We start from the raw sequence: 14,191 nt of genomic DNA, 5'->3' as shown, positions 1-14,191 counted from the left end.
AGCCTCCTAACAGTTGCTGATTGTCGTGAAAAAGAGTCTTTCATACGGATCAAATCGCGTTACGATCTGACCCTACGATCCCGTTCGATTGTCGAAATCGTTAGGCGCGTACGAGGAATGAGCTGGGCCCTCATCTCCCCCTTTCCCACCTCGACCCAGCGAGCGACTCTAGACCATCCTATACTTCGATCCGATCCAGTGCGAATAGAGACCACAGCGAGTAGGTGTACCATACAAGCCAGAAATCTTAGTAGCAGACACACATACATATCTTCTCTCCTTTCTCTCCTTCCCCCCCTTTCTTTTCCCTCGTCTCGCCGAACTCGATCCATGTTCGCGCAGCAACATCATCGAGGCACCCCGACACCAGATGGTGCTCAGCAACAGCGGGCAAACGATATACTCAAACAACAGCAACAACAACAGCAGCAGCAGCAAAGTAATAACGGTGCAGGGGTCGGTAACGGGATCCCCTGGCCGCAACAGCATCAACATCATCAGCTCAGGGATGCTCTAGGGGGTGGAGGATCGGGAATGTCAGCGCTGGCTCAGACGAACGGGACGCAGAACGGAGGAGCATATGGTAGCGGAGGTGGGATGCAAGGGTTCGGGTCGGGAAACAAGGGATCGACGGGGAACAATGCCGGTAACAACGGCTTCGCCCATCAAGGCTTCTTCAGCCATAATCAACAACAGCAGCAATCCCAACAGCCGCCTCAACAGCAAACACATCATCAGCAACAACCTCCGCATCAACGTCTGCAACAACAGGACTGGCAGCAGTCATACGGTGGCTCCGTTGGAGCGGGTCAGGCAAATCAAAACTCGACTCCTGGTCAACCTCACCTCCTGCCCAACAATCTCGCCGCACACCTGAACAACCCGGGTATGCCAGGCCAGTCTTCCGGTACTCCGCAAATGTCTGCCGGGAACATCCAATCTCATATGCAGCAAGGTGGAGTAAATGCTGCTACGGCGGCCCTTTCCGCTCTCCAATTGCGCGAACAGCAACAACAACAGCACTCGGCCAAGCTTTCTGCCGCCCTGCTCGTCCCTCAAGGGTCCCAATCGATGAACAACCCCAATACCTCCCCGCAACCTCATCCTGGCTCGTTGCAACCTCATCACCCTCTCCCGAATCTTTCTCATAGCAACAACCCCTCCGGCAACCCTTCCTCGTCGGGCAAACTCCTCCTGCTTCCACCCGGCCGAGCGCCTCCCCCAGGCTCAGAAGAATCCAAGATTTATATCCTCATCGCCGAACTCCTTGATCCTCAGACGAGAGAGACTGCCCTGCTCGAACTATCCAAGAAGAGGGAGATGTACGAAGACCTCGCGCTCGTGCTCTGGGGAGGGTTTGGGATCATGAGCTCGTTGTTGCTCGAGATTGTCTATGTCTACCCGGCTCTAAGCCCACCCAGCTTGAGTGCACACGCGAGTAACAGGGTGTGTAACGCGTTGGCGCTGTTGCAATGTGTAGCGAGTCATGCCGAGACGAGGAGCTTGTTCTTGAACGGTACGTATGGCGAGACGAGTTTGGTTGGTCAACGCGCGTGTGAAGTGCGGATGAGAGCTGATCTCCAAAATCGATCCACATAGCCCATATTCCGTTGTTCCTCTACCCCTTCTTGAACACGACGAGCAAGACGAGACCGTTCGAGTACCTCAGACTGACCTCGCTCGGTGTCATTGGGGCTCTGGTCAAGGTGAGCGCTTGTCTCCCAGTCTGCATGATGACAGGACACTGGTTGATCTCGGCATCTCGCGTTCTGCAGCAAAATGACAACTCGGACGTCATTAACTTTCTGCTCTCGACCGAGATCATCCCCCTCTGTCTGCGAATCATGGAAACCGGCTCGGAACTTTCCAAGACGGTGGCCATCTTCATCGTTCAAAAGATCCTGCTCGACGACCTGGGTCTCGCTTATATCTGCCAGACTTACGAGAGATTCTACGCTGTTGGGACTGTGCTCAGCAACATGGTCAACGCGCTCGTGGATACGCAGGCGGTCAGGTTGTTGAAGCACGTCGTCAGGTGTTATTTGAGGCTCAGTGATAACCCGAGGTGAGTTGAGAGGCGATTTGACCATGTGGTGTGTCCAGTCACTGACGACAAGTATTCATGATGCAAACAGGGCGAGGGAAGCGCTGAGGGCTTGTCTTCCCGATGCGCTCAGGGACGGAACGTTCTCCACCCTGCTCAAGGTAAGTCTACGGGGGAATCGATTTCTCGGTTGCTATTAGCTGACTCCGTTTGATTTATTCAGGGAGATGCTGTCACCAAGCGATGCCTCACTCAATTGCTCCAAAACCTCTCGGAGCGATCCGAGTGAGGGAAGGTTTCGAGAGTGACATTCGGGTGCGATTCCCATCTACACCCAGCTCCGGACGAAATGGTTGCCGATACCAACCGCACCTCAAAATTCCGGTCTTCAAATACCCTCATTCCCAACATCTTGGGACAGTTTCGAGAACGATCTAATGGATACACACACGCCCACATACGACATCGACACAGACGCCTTTCACCCACACAACTACATCCACTTGCCGTCTCTTTCCATCTTGTTCTCCTGCATAGGTCAAAATCTACCACGTCGTGCCGATCTTTCGACCTCCACAAACCATTCCAGATCGAATATCGCGACACCCTTTCTCGTCTTCTGGGCCAATACCGGCTATAATCTTTCGGGATTCGGAGCGCAACCATATTTTCACGCTACGGGTTGTTGAATCATACGATCTTCCTTCTCTCGTTTCTCTCAAATTTGTACCGAATATTCGCCCGGAACCGTCTGCTGAGACGTCCTGGCGGTTTTTCTTCCCTTATCATCTGCCGGGTTGTTCAACATTACACTTGTATCAGAAATCGATGTGATTCGAATTTAGGCATAGCCTCATCCTGCCATGCGGCGCATAGGGTACAGCAGGTCTTGATCTCGTGCATGTGTGACATCTTGATCCCACAGAATTTATTGCGTCTTTTTCGTCAGCGCCGGACCCGCATCCTCGTTAAAGGCCACTACTACGTAAGCTACCATGACAATGTTGGCAGACACGATGGCGGCGATTGCAGCAGACGTCGAGTTGCCTGAAATCAGGTTTGTGATGCCTTCAGTTCGAGGTCGCATTGTTTGTCATCGACAAGGCTCACTCACCGTCAAACGCGTGCTTGATGGTCGTGAAATACGTCGCGATAGGAACGACGGCTACTAAGAATGCGAAGAGAAGGAGTTTGGCCAGGACGTTACTGGACCAAACCAGGAGGTTAGGTTTGCTGTGAAGTGTTCGACATTGTCTGATCTTACCTCTGGAAACCCGTCTCGGCCTTTTGTGCCACGACGTATTTGGGCTTGGCCTGGACGACCGTCTTTCGGACGGCCTTAGGATCGACGGAATCCCAGCTATAATCCCATGACAGGTGTGAGCCCGATGACGTCTCATATACTTGTTGCTTCCCTTGTAATGCTACTTACTGAGGGAAAGTCATCGGCAAGCTGGTCTGATCATCCGGGTCCAGCCCCTTGAAATCCTTCTTGATGACGTCCAAACAAGCGTTGTACACGATCTCGTACCCTTCCGAAGTCATATGAAGACCGTCCGTAAAGAACCTCCTCATGGCCTTTTCATCCCGTACGTCTCCGCCTGCCGCAGCAATGAGAGGCGCCCAGGTATCGATCACCCTGAGCTTGTCTGCAAACTCTGGATTGGTCCGCTTGAACTCGGCCCCGATCTTGATGATCTCGTCCCTGTATCGCTTAGTGTTGTCCAACGAGCGGTCGGCAGGAGTTCGTTGCTCGGGCGGGTATTGCAGCTTGGCTTCTTCCCTCATCTTCTCAACGAGCGGAGGTGGGGTCAAGAGGAGGACATAGGCGTGCGGTTGGTAGTACTCGGACGAAGGGGAGAGGATGGATCTAACGTAGTATTTCATGTTCTCCGAGTACTTCTCGAGAGGCAGGTGCTGGTGTCTTTGAGGAAAGGTGGAGTCATTTGCACCTGGATGGAAAGGAGGATCGATTGCGGCTCTTCGAGGTGTTCTCAGGTATCTCGAGCCGGCTCACCTAGCCACAAGGTAACCAGCCGAACGACGGGACAACCCTTCTGTTCCTTCTTCTTGGCGAAAGCTTTCTCGAAGATCGGCAAGTTCCTGAGAGCGACATGGCCATGAAATGAGTGCTGGGATCAGAATGTGTGCGAGATCTCAAGCTAGGCAATCATTGCAACGCACCATTCCGAGGTGTAACCTGAAGCCGCAAGTGGTAGTCAATCAGATCAGCTGGAAACTCGACGCCGTTGAAAAGAAGTCCTAACCTCCGAATCCTCGGTTCAGTACATCAAGTCGTCGAGAATAGGCGGCTGATGGAGGATATCAGAGCTTCAGCTACACTTGCCGCTTTTTCGACAGAGCGGTTCGAAACCGACAGGTGAATCGGTGTGCCAAAGATCCAGCAGCCCATTCTTGCGTGATCGAATCTCCCTAAGGAACGGACCACAATCGTGGTCAGGATCTGTACCGGTATCCATCACGCCATAACGATGAATCGACCTACGAAGAGGACGATAGTGTCCTGGAAGCTCTTGGCCATGGTAAAAGACAGGAGATGCACGACGGAGAAGAGGTAGCGACGAACGTGTATCTTGCAAGATAGCGAAGTCTTTCAAGTGGCAAGTGGACCGAACGATGTTTCGATCGCAGATATCGCAGTCCATGAAACACTGCTATGCTTTCAACTGAAATACGAAGTACAAGTTTCCCCTCTCTTGCTCAATCGATGAAGAGGCTCGAGTTCAAGTGATGAGCCACCGCGCGAATTGTTCGGTATACCGGGCCGTTTGTACCAACTCGATCCCGCGCACTCTATCATTGACAAGACACCCTTCATTTTCAGACAACTGCCACTTGAGCAAAAACAGTGCCAGAATCAAACAATAAGGGGTATATAATCTCTGGTCTTCTATCTTCTGTATGCATGTGAATTGAAGGAATACAGCCTATTGGTTGTCTATCAATAAGTGAACTAAGATTGTATGTTTTTTGAGGTTAAGTCTCGCTTTTGCGAAGGTCCCGCGCACGACATCTTTGATCACGCAGCTCAAGTACATCATCCAACAACCTGGCAAGTCATGTTCATCAATATTGCTGCTAAAGTCATCAAATCACATGCATATGAAAGATAGGAGACTAAAAATCCATATCCACTTATTGAGATGATGATAGTACAGATATTGATAGAGATACAGAGGTTCAAAGTTTGGGTACATCCTTCAAGAGAGTGAGCTGTCAACATGAGAGTGCGCGGGAGTCGAGTTGGTACAAACGGCGCGTCATAGTTCGGACAACCCTGCGGTCTCCGTCTTCATTTTGATCCATACTTAGTTCACCAGTCCACCCTTTCGGACGAGACTCTCCTCGACCTCTGAATTGATCCCCAGACCTTGTCGGAGGTTCTGCCCGTTCTGTGGAAGGTTTGCCATCCTTCTAACTTCTTGCTCCACGCTGACCAGCCTGGAAGATGTGTCGGTAGTCGACAATGAAGGGGTAGGGACAGCATTACCATGTCGCCCAAAAGCTTTGCCGAAGTTGGGCATGATGATATCGTGGTATAATATCGGTGGGTCTAGGTGCTATATGAGCAGGTGGAATGATCAACGTGACTGGTAGCTATTACCATGACCGGTTGTACTACCGATCCTGACGATGGTTGAATCTTGCCTTCAACCTAGCGATTCTGCGCCCGAAAGCAGCAAGATAGAACAGAGCAGGCTTCGGATCGTAGACAGCCTTGTAATTAGTAATTAGAGGACTGTGGCCCACACTTGACCACATGACGACTCGCCTAGAAACCTGGTTCTAAACTGCCAATACGGTCTCGACCGGTCCGGCCCTTGCACAGCATGATTTATGGTCCCTAAACGAGCTCACAGTTCTCGCCGATCTCACTAGCCGTTTCATGGTCATCCGTGTACAGTACAGCATCGAGCGACATCATCATGATGCATGATGAGCTGGCGATCCTTCCGTTCGTTCCGATGTAAACCGGCTGCAGCTATATGACCTACTGTTCTTCTCTCGATCGAAGCGCAAAATGCGCAAGTAAGCGCGCAAGAGATGAGACCATCAATCGTATACAGATATACAGATCTAGAAGTCACCGCAATCGCAACGTTTGACAAGGATTTGACAACAAAATACCGCCCACGTAGTTCGCCCATTCCGTCCAAAGTCGACCAAGGATGTCTTCGAACAACACTGCCCTCGAGCCTTACAAGGTCGAATTCATCGAAAAGGCCATGGAGAGCAAGGTCTTGCTGTTCGGCGATTTTACCTTGAAGAGCGGAAGGTGCGATCTAGATCGAAGGTGAACGGGCTACGGAATACTCCTCTGACTGAAATACTGTCATCATTCGACAAATCGATCGTATCCGGACTGTACGGTCTCAAACACATATCTGATACCAAATAACAGGCAATCCCCGTACTTTTTCAACGCCGGGCTGCTTTACACCGGCTCTCTCATCTCTCGTGCCGCCTCATCCTTTGCATCGACAATCGTCTCGGGGAAAATCCCCGACTTTGACGTCCTGCTCGGACCGGCTTACAAGGGGATCTCATTGGCCGCCGCGACAACCATGACGTTGTACGACAAGCACGGTATTGACAAGGCGTACTGTTATAACAGGAAAGAGAAGAAGGATGTGAGTTGTGATGGTGGTCGACAGCTGGTTGGTGAACTGTGATTGAACTGACTAATGATCTGCTGATTCTCGGTAGCATGGTGAAGGAGGTGACCTCGTAGGAGCTCCCCTCAAAGGTCGAGTGGTCATCATCGACGACGTCCTCACTTCAGGAGTAAGTTCAAGTTGGAAAAACGATAGAGCTAGGCCTCGCACGTCTGACTTGGAGATGCCTACCTCGCACCCTCTCCCGTCTGTAGAAAGCTATCCGGGAAGCGATCGCCATCCTCGCCAACCATCCGGAAGCCAAGCTCGTCGGTATCCTTCAACTGGTCGACCGACAAGAACGGGGTCAGAACAGCCAACTCTCGACCGTTCAAGAGGTGGAAAAAGAGTTTGGCGTCCCCGTCGTACCCATTATCGCCTTAAATGACATCATGCGATACATGGATGGCAAGGACGATCTGAAGGAGAATCTGGAGAGGATGAAGGCGTACCGAAAGGCTTGGGCTGTCGAGGCTTGATCGCGGTGTCGATGATGACTGAAGCCTATCGTGTTGCGACGTGTCAATGCGTGAGGGTGTTCGGTGTGTGAGGATGTGCATATGTGTATTGAATACAAACAAGATAAAATACAAATCGTATATATGCGATAGTTCCGATTCTTTACATGCGTGACGTTACTTTAGTGTTCTCCAATATTTGGTCTTGAGTGATGGTGAGCCTTGAGCCTGGAGATGTTGATTTCTCGGCGTGATCTGATCCTGGGTGATCACGAATGGAAAGAGTGGGCGGGTGATGCAGGAAGAATGATGTACTGATGAAAGTGTTACAGAGGGATGCCGTGAGAGGTCCCGAGGGCGAAATGCGTCCGCCTGCTCGGTCGAGACAGTCGACAACGAGCGTGGATGTGTAGGCGAGTGTGTGTTTGAGTCGTCAATGCATGTGGCGGGAGTCGTGAAGAAACGAGAATGAATGCTAATCTCCAGGGAGGAGGGCCGATGGCATTCCCGATTCTATTCCTTGCCTCGTCCGGTCTTGAGCCCAGATAGCATTTTGCCAAGTGAAGCAATTTGCTGCTTGAGCTTGGCAGGCGATCCAGGGGTTCCAGATGTATCCGACTTGTAGGCTGGGACTGCAAGCCTACCTTCAGAATCGTGTTGAGCCTCTTGCATGGCGGTACCAATACTGTCCTTGCGCTGAATAGCTGGCTTCTCACTGATACTTTCGAGGAAAGGTCGACTGCCTCGTGTGGAAGACTTGTTCTTGGCCAGTGGGGGTCTGTGAGATGCGGGAAACTGAGAATCAGCAGGAGCTAGGCTACGAGATGTCACTGATTGCTACAGACCTGGAAGGCGGGTCCGTCTCTTGACTGTGTGGCCCGTGGTCACGTGCCACACCGTCCACCAAGCTTCCCTTCGATACTACCGACTGAGATGGTGGTTTGTTCGGGTATCGAGTACTACCTTGCTGCAGGCCAGGGCCCAAGACTGACTTGCTCGGCGTGATGGTGCTTGGCCTGTTATTTTCGATGGAATGGATATGAGCTGGTGATGCAGGATCGCTGTGACCGCGAGACACTGACGAGATGTAGCCTGTGTACTGTGAGAGAGGCAAGCTATACGTTTGGAGTGAGCCCACAGGAGAAGTGTTCTGCGACCATGCCAGAGTAGGCACGGGGGACATATCCCGTCCGTCAAAGCGCTTCACACGGGTCTGACTACCTTCCAACCGGCGCGGGCGTCCGTTGGTGAGTACGTTGCGTCCACGTTCGTCTTCCTGCTGTGTGAATGTCCCCTTCTCGAGCGGGCCGTCCAGGGTCATAGGCGCAGGTGGCCTTCTCCAATTGTCACTATCCAGGCCGCACGGCAAGCTTTGTGTGGGATTGAAGGTAGAGACTGCGCTCGTGGGCGACAAGCTCAGCACGGGCGTAGCTGCAGTCGTGTCATCACTCGAATTCATGCTGGATATAGATCGGCCCTGACCACCAACGTGCTGCATCTTGGCGGGAGCGCTGCGGTACGCGGACGAACCCGAGTCACGCTCCTGAATCTTCTTGACCAAAGCTTGGAGTTCGGGATTTCCGTGAGACTTGGACATGAGGGCTTTCCATCTCGACTGTTTGAGTTGGCCGGGCTTCACATCTTCCCCAAGTTTGGGAAATTCGTCGAGATCAATGACCGACCCTTCTGCCGATTTGGTAGCTTTAGATAACTGTCTGGCAAGGGTCTGCGAAGCTTCGGCCAGATCCTGAAGAACGGCCTCTTTCTCGGTGTGGGCAGTGACATGAGAATTGGGTGCTGTGCTTTCCGGCATACCTGCCATGAGGGCAGCTGCAGCAGCCGAGGCGGCCTTGTTCTTGCTTCGAGTACCTCGCTTCTTTCGCTTTGCCGAAATGGGCCGGGAGGCTTCATCATCCCCGCCGTTCGGAGTGCTTGCCTCTAGGGTACTTTCGACTTGGGCGACTGTAGACGACCCATCGTCGACGATTGACCTAGGGGTTTCCTGGACCCCATTCAACAATGCCGCCTCCGTCGGGACCAAAGGCGGCGCGAGGGTTTGTAGGTCGTTTCCAGAATGTGCCGATTGGGTGGCCATTGGGGAAAATCCGCTGAACAGCGTTGGGGTCTTGGGATGCGAGACAGACACCCCTCGCGGTTCGATAGGACTCTTCTTGAACTCTAGAGGCCCGCGATCCTTGACGACGCCGGCATTGAGATATGACATTCGAAGCGCACTGACCGCCTTTTTGCCACCGATCATGCTCGGCAGGTGTCGAGCCCATCGCCCGAAATCTCGAGCCGACGTGCGTCGGTCGGTATACACGTTAAAGACCCGCTCGGCAAGATAAGCAGCAACTTCCCGACCGATACCGGTGAATCTCGATAGGAGGAACTCGACTGGATCGTCGAGAAAGCCGTCAAAGTTCTTGTTGCCGGGCACCGGGTCAGTCCATGGGTTTCGATGAAACAGCATGTTGAGAAGCACGACCCCCAATGACCAAACATCGGCAGGGCGAGGTTCGTAGCTAGGTCCAAGCTCATTTCGACACTCTATGTATATCAGTTAACAAGACGTCAGCCATCTGCTCGCCGCGACTTTGAACACCACCACTGCCTCACCATATGCCATGTATGGACGGCTTCCACACTCTACGTCTCCGCTGGTCTCATCGGTGGTCGCGAGACCAAAGTCTGTCAGCTTGACAATGACCTTCTTGCGTCCCGTTCCAGCATAGTCATCGCCGTCACGAGCTGAAGCCAATTCATCGGAATCGCAGCAGATGAAATTCTCCGGTTTGATATCCCGATGGCTCACGCCAATGTCATGGCACAAGGCGACAGCTTCGCACATTTGCGCAAACATGGACGCGATCAGCTTCAACCGACGAGCGGACAACAGGGCATTTGCCGAGTAGGCCGACAACAGGCTAGGAGTAGTTGGCGTTGCAGCGTGACCACTTGACGGTTGTTGATGTAAATGATTGTAAGGCGAATGCATATCGTGGCTGAAATGGCTTCGATGCGAGAACGCAATGGGCGATTGACCAAGCCCACCATGGGGCGTGCCCATCCCAGAGATCATGGCGCTAGTCGAAAACGGTACCGCCGAAGATGGTAGGTTGCTCGATGACAACGGGATGTTCCTGGCGTGAGGATGCGGTTCGGGTGACTCGTTGTGAATTTCAGGATGGTGATTCTCGGTGGTGCTGGGTGGCGGCGAATCTCGAGAATGTTCAAGCCAGTAAAAGCTATGTTTGACCGCATCAAGTCAGTAACGGCGGATAGACAGAATGTTGGGTTCGATAGCATACAGATCTTCTCCTGGACACATTTCCAGCAGTAAGAACAGCCACTTCTTGGTTTGCAGCGTTTGGTACAACGTCACGATGTTTTGGTGCCGAGGCAAAGACATGTGAATTGTTGCCTGTTGTAAAGGATGAGTATCGTCAGACGACGGGTATAATGCGCAAGCTGATTGTAGGTTACTCACCTCGAAGAGCTGAACGTGTAAAGCGTCACCTTCGAGATCTCTCTTGGAGAGGCATTTGAGCGCTGGGATAGCAAAGTTGTAGGTCAGCTCTGTTTCAGTCATGTCCATCGGTAAACTCACCAAATTCTTGTCCACCTCCGACCTCTTTGACCAGATACACGGTCGCATAGCTCCCCGAACCCAATTTACGCACAACCTCAAATATCCGCCTCTGTGCCCGTTCATCCGCATCCAAGCCGTTTTCACGAAGAGAAGCGATGGATCCTGCGCTCGATTGAGGCAGACTGCGGCCATTCTCCTTGCTTCGTGCCACCGGATCCACATCCTCTATGATCTCGCCTCGGAATGCCAAACCCTCACCGATCCTGTATCCAGGAGGAAAGATGCCGTCGTCGTCATCATCGTTGTCATCTCTTCCATCCCATGCCGACTGATTGCCCATATCCATCCCCTGGACTTCGACTTGAAGCCCGGCCACATCGTCCGATCCAGAGTCCTTGTACAGCTGATCCGGTCCTCCACGTGAAGATTTCCTTCGTGCAACGGTGTAATCGTCGTCGTCGTCCTCGAAAGCCTCGTCCCACCCAAAATCGGCAAACTCGATATCATCTCCGTTGCCCTTGTCCCATTTCCCCTGTTTCTTGTGAGGCGTCGTACTTCGCGAAGGTGCATTCTCGTCGACCTGGCCCAGCATGGCCGTCATCGGATTACCACCGATCTCCCTGCTCATGCGTCTCGAGGGAGAGATGGGCGGACTGCCGACCTTCTGCACCGGCGTCCTCGATCTAGACCTGGACGCTAGCGAAACCGAGACAGCGAGAGCGACGGAAGAAGGTCTCGACCGGTTCAGACCTGGGTGTTGCGGAAGGTGTTGTGCGCCGGGTTGACCGTCGGCTGCGACACTGGCGCGCAAGTACTGTTCGGCCGAGACGAACGAGACGTTGTTGCTCAACAACCCTGGCGAAGTCGTGCCAGACCCAACCCCAGTGTACGATTCTCCTCCCCCTCCACCGTAGGCGAATCCGTTTTGCACAAAGGCCGACATCCCCTTGGAAAAGCTCGGCAGACGAGATTTTTCCCCCAAGTTTGGACTCCCGACGACTGACTGGCTGGCCGAGGTCACATTCGATCCCTGACCCGAGTGGACCGGATATCCGAAACCGAAAGGAGCAAAGTTCGCCTGGATCTGAGCGTGGGCGAGTTTCGGGCTCGGTTTCGGAGACGCATTGGCTGTGACGTAGGACGTCTGGGTTGTCGGCGCCAGATGCCTCAGCACAGGGGAAGGAGAGGCCTCCCCCGAACTAGTACTAGGGCGCTTGAAGTGATCCATCGTGACGCCGTCGTCGCTACTGTCGCCGCGTTTTCCGTCTGGTCAATATCTCGAGCTGCTCTAGGTTGACGAATCGTAGCCGCTGATCTGGCTCTGCCACAAAGATCAGCCAGCTCGAGTCGAACCTCGCAGTCCGTGTGAAAAGGCGGTGGTCTAAACCCTTCCTGCTTCGTTGTCTGTATTGATGCTGACAATGGATCTGGCCGAGATCTTGTAAACAAGGTCTCCGTAGAGAGCTCGTAGTTTTAAGAATTCGCTATTCAGCGTGCCAGCGCAAGATCTCCAGCAGAGCCAAACGAGACCAGAAACGGCTCCTCCTTTCTTCTCTCCTTTACCTTTGAATCCCCCCCTGTCCTTGGCTCCACACGTTACACAGCTGCACCTGACGAGATCGACACGATCGGCTCCTGGTCAAGCTCCTGGCTGTGAGCACGCAAGAACCAAAGGTCGACAGAGCAGAGATGACGTCCGTGTCTTGTCTTGCCTACTCCTAGCTTGAGGCTCTCCCTGGCTTTCCTCCCGAGGATCCGTTCAGGATTCTGAGCTCAGGTTTGAGTCGATGCTGCACGTGGAACTCTTCTCTCAGTCCTCCAACGTTGTGTGGGTTCAGCTAAACCAAGAAGGTGCCTATGACGACGGCACGATGAGAGCGTGGAGCAAAAGATGGAGGTCTCGAGTCGGATATGACCAGGGGAACCGTGATGGTGGAGGAGGCCGAACCCTCCTTTCAGTCCGTCTCCTTGAAACGCCGACACGTGAGCGCAGATGTGACGTGGAGGCACGGCTACTGTTTGCTGTCCCGTCTTCGGTATCCCCTTCTTTAGGACCCGGCGAATCGTACCACAGCGACAGCGACAGGGACTGTGGGTACGTCACAATCTAGCGGTGTTTCCGTTCCTTTCTTCTTCGACTCCGTCGAAATCCAGATCAGGGGAATGGGAAACGTGGATCGAAAGCTTCCTTTCCTTTATCCAGTGACTCCGGCTTCGAGCAGCACCGTCAAGATACGGGACGAGTCCGGTTTGTAGTTTCCAGGTCTGGTCTTATCTGAGAGGAAGCTCAGATTCGTCCAGGGTACGATATGACGGCCGACAGCGGGGGTATCGTACTGTGAGCCTTCCGAATGCTTGATGGGTATTGGTGTGCAGGCAAAAGGGAAGAGCAGGCGGTATTCGCAGAGTAGCACGCTAGGAAAGGGAGATGGATGTCGGCAGTATAATCAATTTCGATCCAAAGAGTGAAGTGGTGTGATGGTATCCGGGTCTGTCTGTTTTCTGAATGCCGATTGATTTAGAAATGCCGGTCGAGTGAGATGAGGTGCAGGTTGTGGGAATGGGTATGGTAAGATCAGGAATCAGGGTTGGAGTGCAAATGATTCGAGGTCGTTCCGAGTTGACGGGATTGTATTGCGGTCGAATTGATTGTCCAAGATACGAGATGTTTAATTTGTCGTTAATCGAGGTCCAAACCAGACAAGTTCCCCCAGCCCCCAAATTCGGTCGTCGTAAAGAGTTATCGGGGTGCAAGGTGGATCAAGCCCCATCGACGGCAAGTGTAAGAAGAGTCCGAAGAGGTGGATACAATGCAGTATGGCGTGGTGCACACGGACCGAGGTGCGAGGTGATGAATGTCGAACACGGTCAAGCCCGAGCAGCGTCGTCCATCGTGGTGATCATCGTTCGTGGTAGCACGAGGCGCAAGCACCAGAGTGAGAGCCCAGCGTCGGGGATCGAATAAAAGATCCAAAGGGATATACCGGGCAATTATGATTTCGGGGAGTGAAAACAGAAGGAAACTACGGTCAGCGCTATTGTTCTTGCAGGATGGCCGGCGAGCGAGGTTACGGTCAAGGGAGTTTGATCCCCCTACCGCGGATGAGCTGACCTGGTGGAATGCGGAACGAGATCGTCGACGGTTAAAGGGAGATGAACGGCCGGGGGTCGAGGAGGATGAGAGGGTGGAGAGGAAAAGAAGAGAAGGAGATTTGAATGGAACGTCTAGGCTGATATTGCTGTGTACAACTAGCACTAACTGTGTGACTTCCTGACACCCTGACTGCGATGACATGACCACCCATCCCCGTCATGCCCCCATCCCTCGAAGTTGTCCCTCCGCTTTAAACTCGGGTCGGGTGTGTGTCGTTGCGGGTCTTGCCGTGCCGTAAGAGGAGGGGGGGGGGTTATGCCGGCAGCC

At 53.0% G+C, this 14,191-nt stretch overlaps 4 protein-coding genes across 4 annotated transcripts; 2 read left to right on the top strand and 2 right to left on the bottom strand.

The window, feature by feature from the left end:
* Nucleotides 1-813: 813 nt before the first annotated feature.
* On the top strand, nt 814-2,828 carry HD553DRAFT_369117 (uncharacterized protein). The gene is made up of 6 exons (XM_046184146.1): nt 814-920; nt 1,152-1,516; nt 1,600-1,706; nt 1,776-2,065; nt 2,136-2,205; nt 2,268-2,828. Exons 1-6 carry the CDS (start codon nt 889-891, stop codon nt 2,331-2,333), a joined length of 930 nt encoding a protein of 309 aa, XP_046037799.1. The 5' UTR covers nt 814-888; the 3' UTR covers nt 2,334-2,828.
* A 33-nt stretch (nt 2,829-2,861) lies between these two features.
* On the bottom strand, nt 2,862-5,014 carry HD553DRAFT_207811 (SGNH hydrolase-type esterase domain-containing protein). Its single transcript, XM_046177141.1, has 9 exons — nt 4,551-5,014; nt 4,423-4,477; nt 4,312-4,356; nt 4,229-4,244; nt 4,062-4,147; nt 3,477-3,996; nt 3,309-3,404; nt 3,155-3,250; nt 2,862-3,091 (listed from the first exon to the last, which is right to left on the bottom strand). Exons 1-9 carry the CDS (start codon nt 4,584-4,586, stop codon nt 3,013-3,015), a joined length of 1,029 nt encoding a protein of 342 aa, XP_046037798.1. The 5' UTR covers nt 4,587-5,014; the 3' UTR covers nt 2,862-3,012.
* A 1,045-nt stretch (nt 5,015-6,059) lies between these two features.
* On the top strand, nt 6,060-7,314 carry HD553DRAFT_308919 (phosphoribosyltransferase-like protein). The gene is made up of 4 exons (XM_046179604.1): nt 6,060-6,341; nt 6,468-6,696; nt 6,773-6,850; nt 6,936-7,314. The coding sequence occupies exons 1-4, from the start codon at nt 6,235-6,237 to the stop codon at nt 7,197-7,199; spliced, it is 678 nt and encodes a 225-aa protein (XP_046037797.1). The 5' UTR covers nt 6,060-6,234; the 3' UTR covers nt 7,200-7,314.
* Nucleotides 7,315-7,485: 171 nt separating this feature from the next.
* On the bottom strand, nt 7,486-12,277 carry HD553DRAFT_207720 (uncharacterized protein). The gene is made up of 6 exons (XM_046177140.1): nt 10,789-12,277; nt 10,669-10,730; nt 10,490-10,602; nt 9,798-10,426; nt 8,024-9,728; nt 7,486-7,956 (listed from the first exon to the last, which is right to left on the bottom strand). Exons 1-6 carry the CDS (start codon nt 11,996-11,998, stop codon nt 7,692-7,694), a joined length of 3,984 nt encoding a protein of 1,327 aa, XP_046037796.1. The 5' UTR covers nt 11,999-12,277; the 3' UTR covers nt 7,486-7,691.
* Between the last annotated feature and the right edge of the window lie 1,914 nt (nt 12,278-14,191).

This window comes from Filobasidium floriforme, assembly GCF_021052385.1.
Source record: "Filobasidium floriforme strain CBS 6241 chromosome Unknown HD553scaffold_7, whole genome shotgun sequence".
Lineage (NCBI taxonomy): Eukaryota > Fungi > Basidiomycota > Tremellomycetes > Filobasidiales > Filobasidiaceae > Filobasidium > Filobasidium floriforme.
The sequence above is the reverse complement of the archived record's forward strand: the minus strand, read 5'-3'. Positions and strand labels throughout refer to the sequence as shown.

Bases quoted from the DNA above. Each gene is read 5' to 3' on its own strand.
- HD553DRAFT_369117 (XM_046184146.1), top strand. From the start codon at position 889: ATGCCAGGCCAGTCTTCCGGTACTCCGCAAAT. The intron at 1,517-1,599 runs GTACGTATGGCG...CGATCCACATAG, and splicing joins GAGGAGCTTGTTCTTGAACG to CCCATATTCCGTTGTTCCTC. The intron at 2,066-2,135 runs GTGAGTTGAGAG...TGATGCAAACAG, and splicing joins AGGCTCAGTGATAACCCGAG to GGCGAGGGAAGCGCTGAGGG.
- HD553DRAFT_207811 (XM_046177141.1), bottom strand. From the start codon at position 4,586: ATGGCCAAGAGCTTCCAGGACACTATCGTCCTCTTC. The intron at 4,357-4,422 runs GTCGGTTTCGAA...ATCCTCCATCAG, and splicing joins TTTGGCACACCGATTCACCT to CCGCCTATTCTCGACGACTT. The intron at 3,405-3,476 runs GTAAGTAGCATT...ATGGGATTATAG, and splicing joins TTGCCGATGACTTTCCCTCA to CTGGGATTCCGTCGATCCTA.
- HD553DRAFT_308919 (XM_046179604.1), top strand. From the start codon at position 6,235: ATGTCTTCGAACAACACTGCCCTCGAGCCTTACAAGGTCGAATTCATC. The intron at 6,342-6,467 runs GTGCGATCTAGA...ACCAAATAACAG, and splicing joins TTTACCTTGAAGAGCGGAAG to GCAATCCCCGTACTTTTTCA. The intron at 6,697-6,772 runs GTGAGTTGTGAT...GATTCTCGGTAG, and splicing joins ACAGGAAAGAGAAGAAGGAT to CATGGTGAAGGAGGTGACCT.
- HD553DRAFT_207720 (XM_046177140.1), bottom strand. From the start codon at position 11,998: ATGGATCACTTCAAGCGCCCTAGTACTAGTTCGGGGGAGGCCTCTCCT. The intron at 10,427-10,489 runs GTATGCTATCGA...GGTCAAACATAG, and splicing joins ATGTGTCCAGGAGAAGATCT to CTTTTACTGGCTTGAACATT. The intron at 9,729-9,797 runs GTGAGGCAGTGG...TGATATACATAG, and splicing joins CCGTCCATACATGGCATATG to AGTGTCGAAATGAGCTTGGA.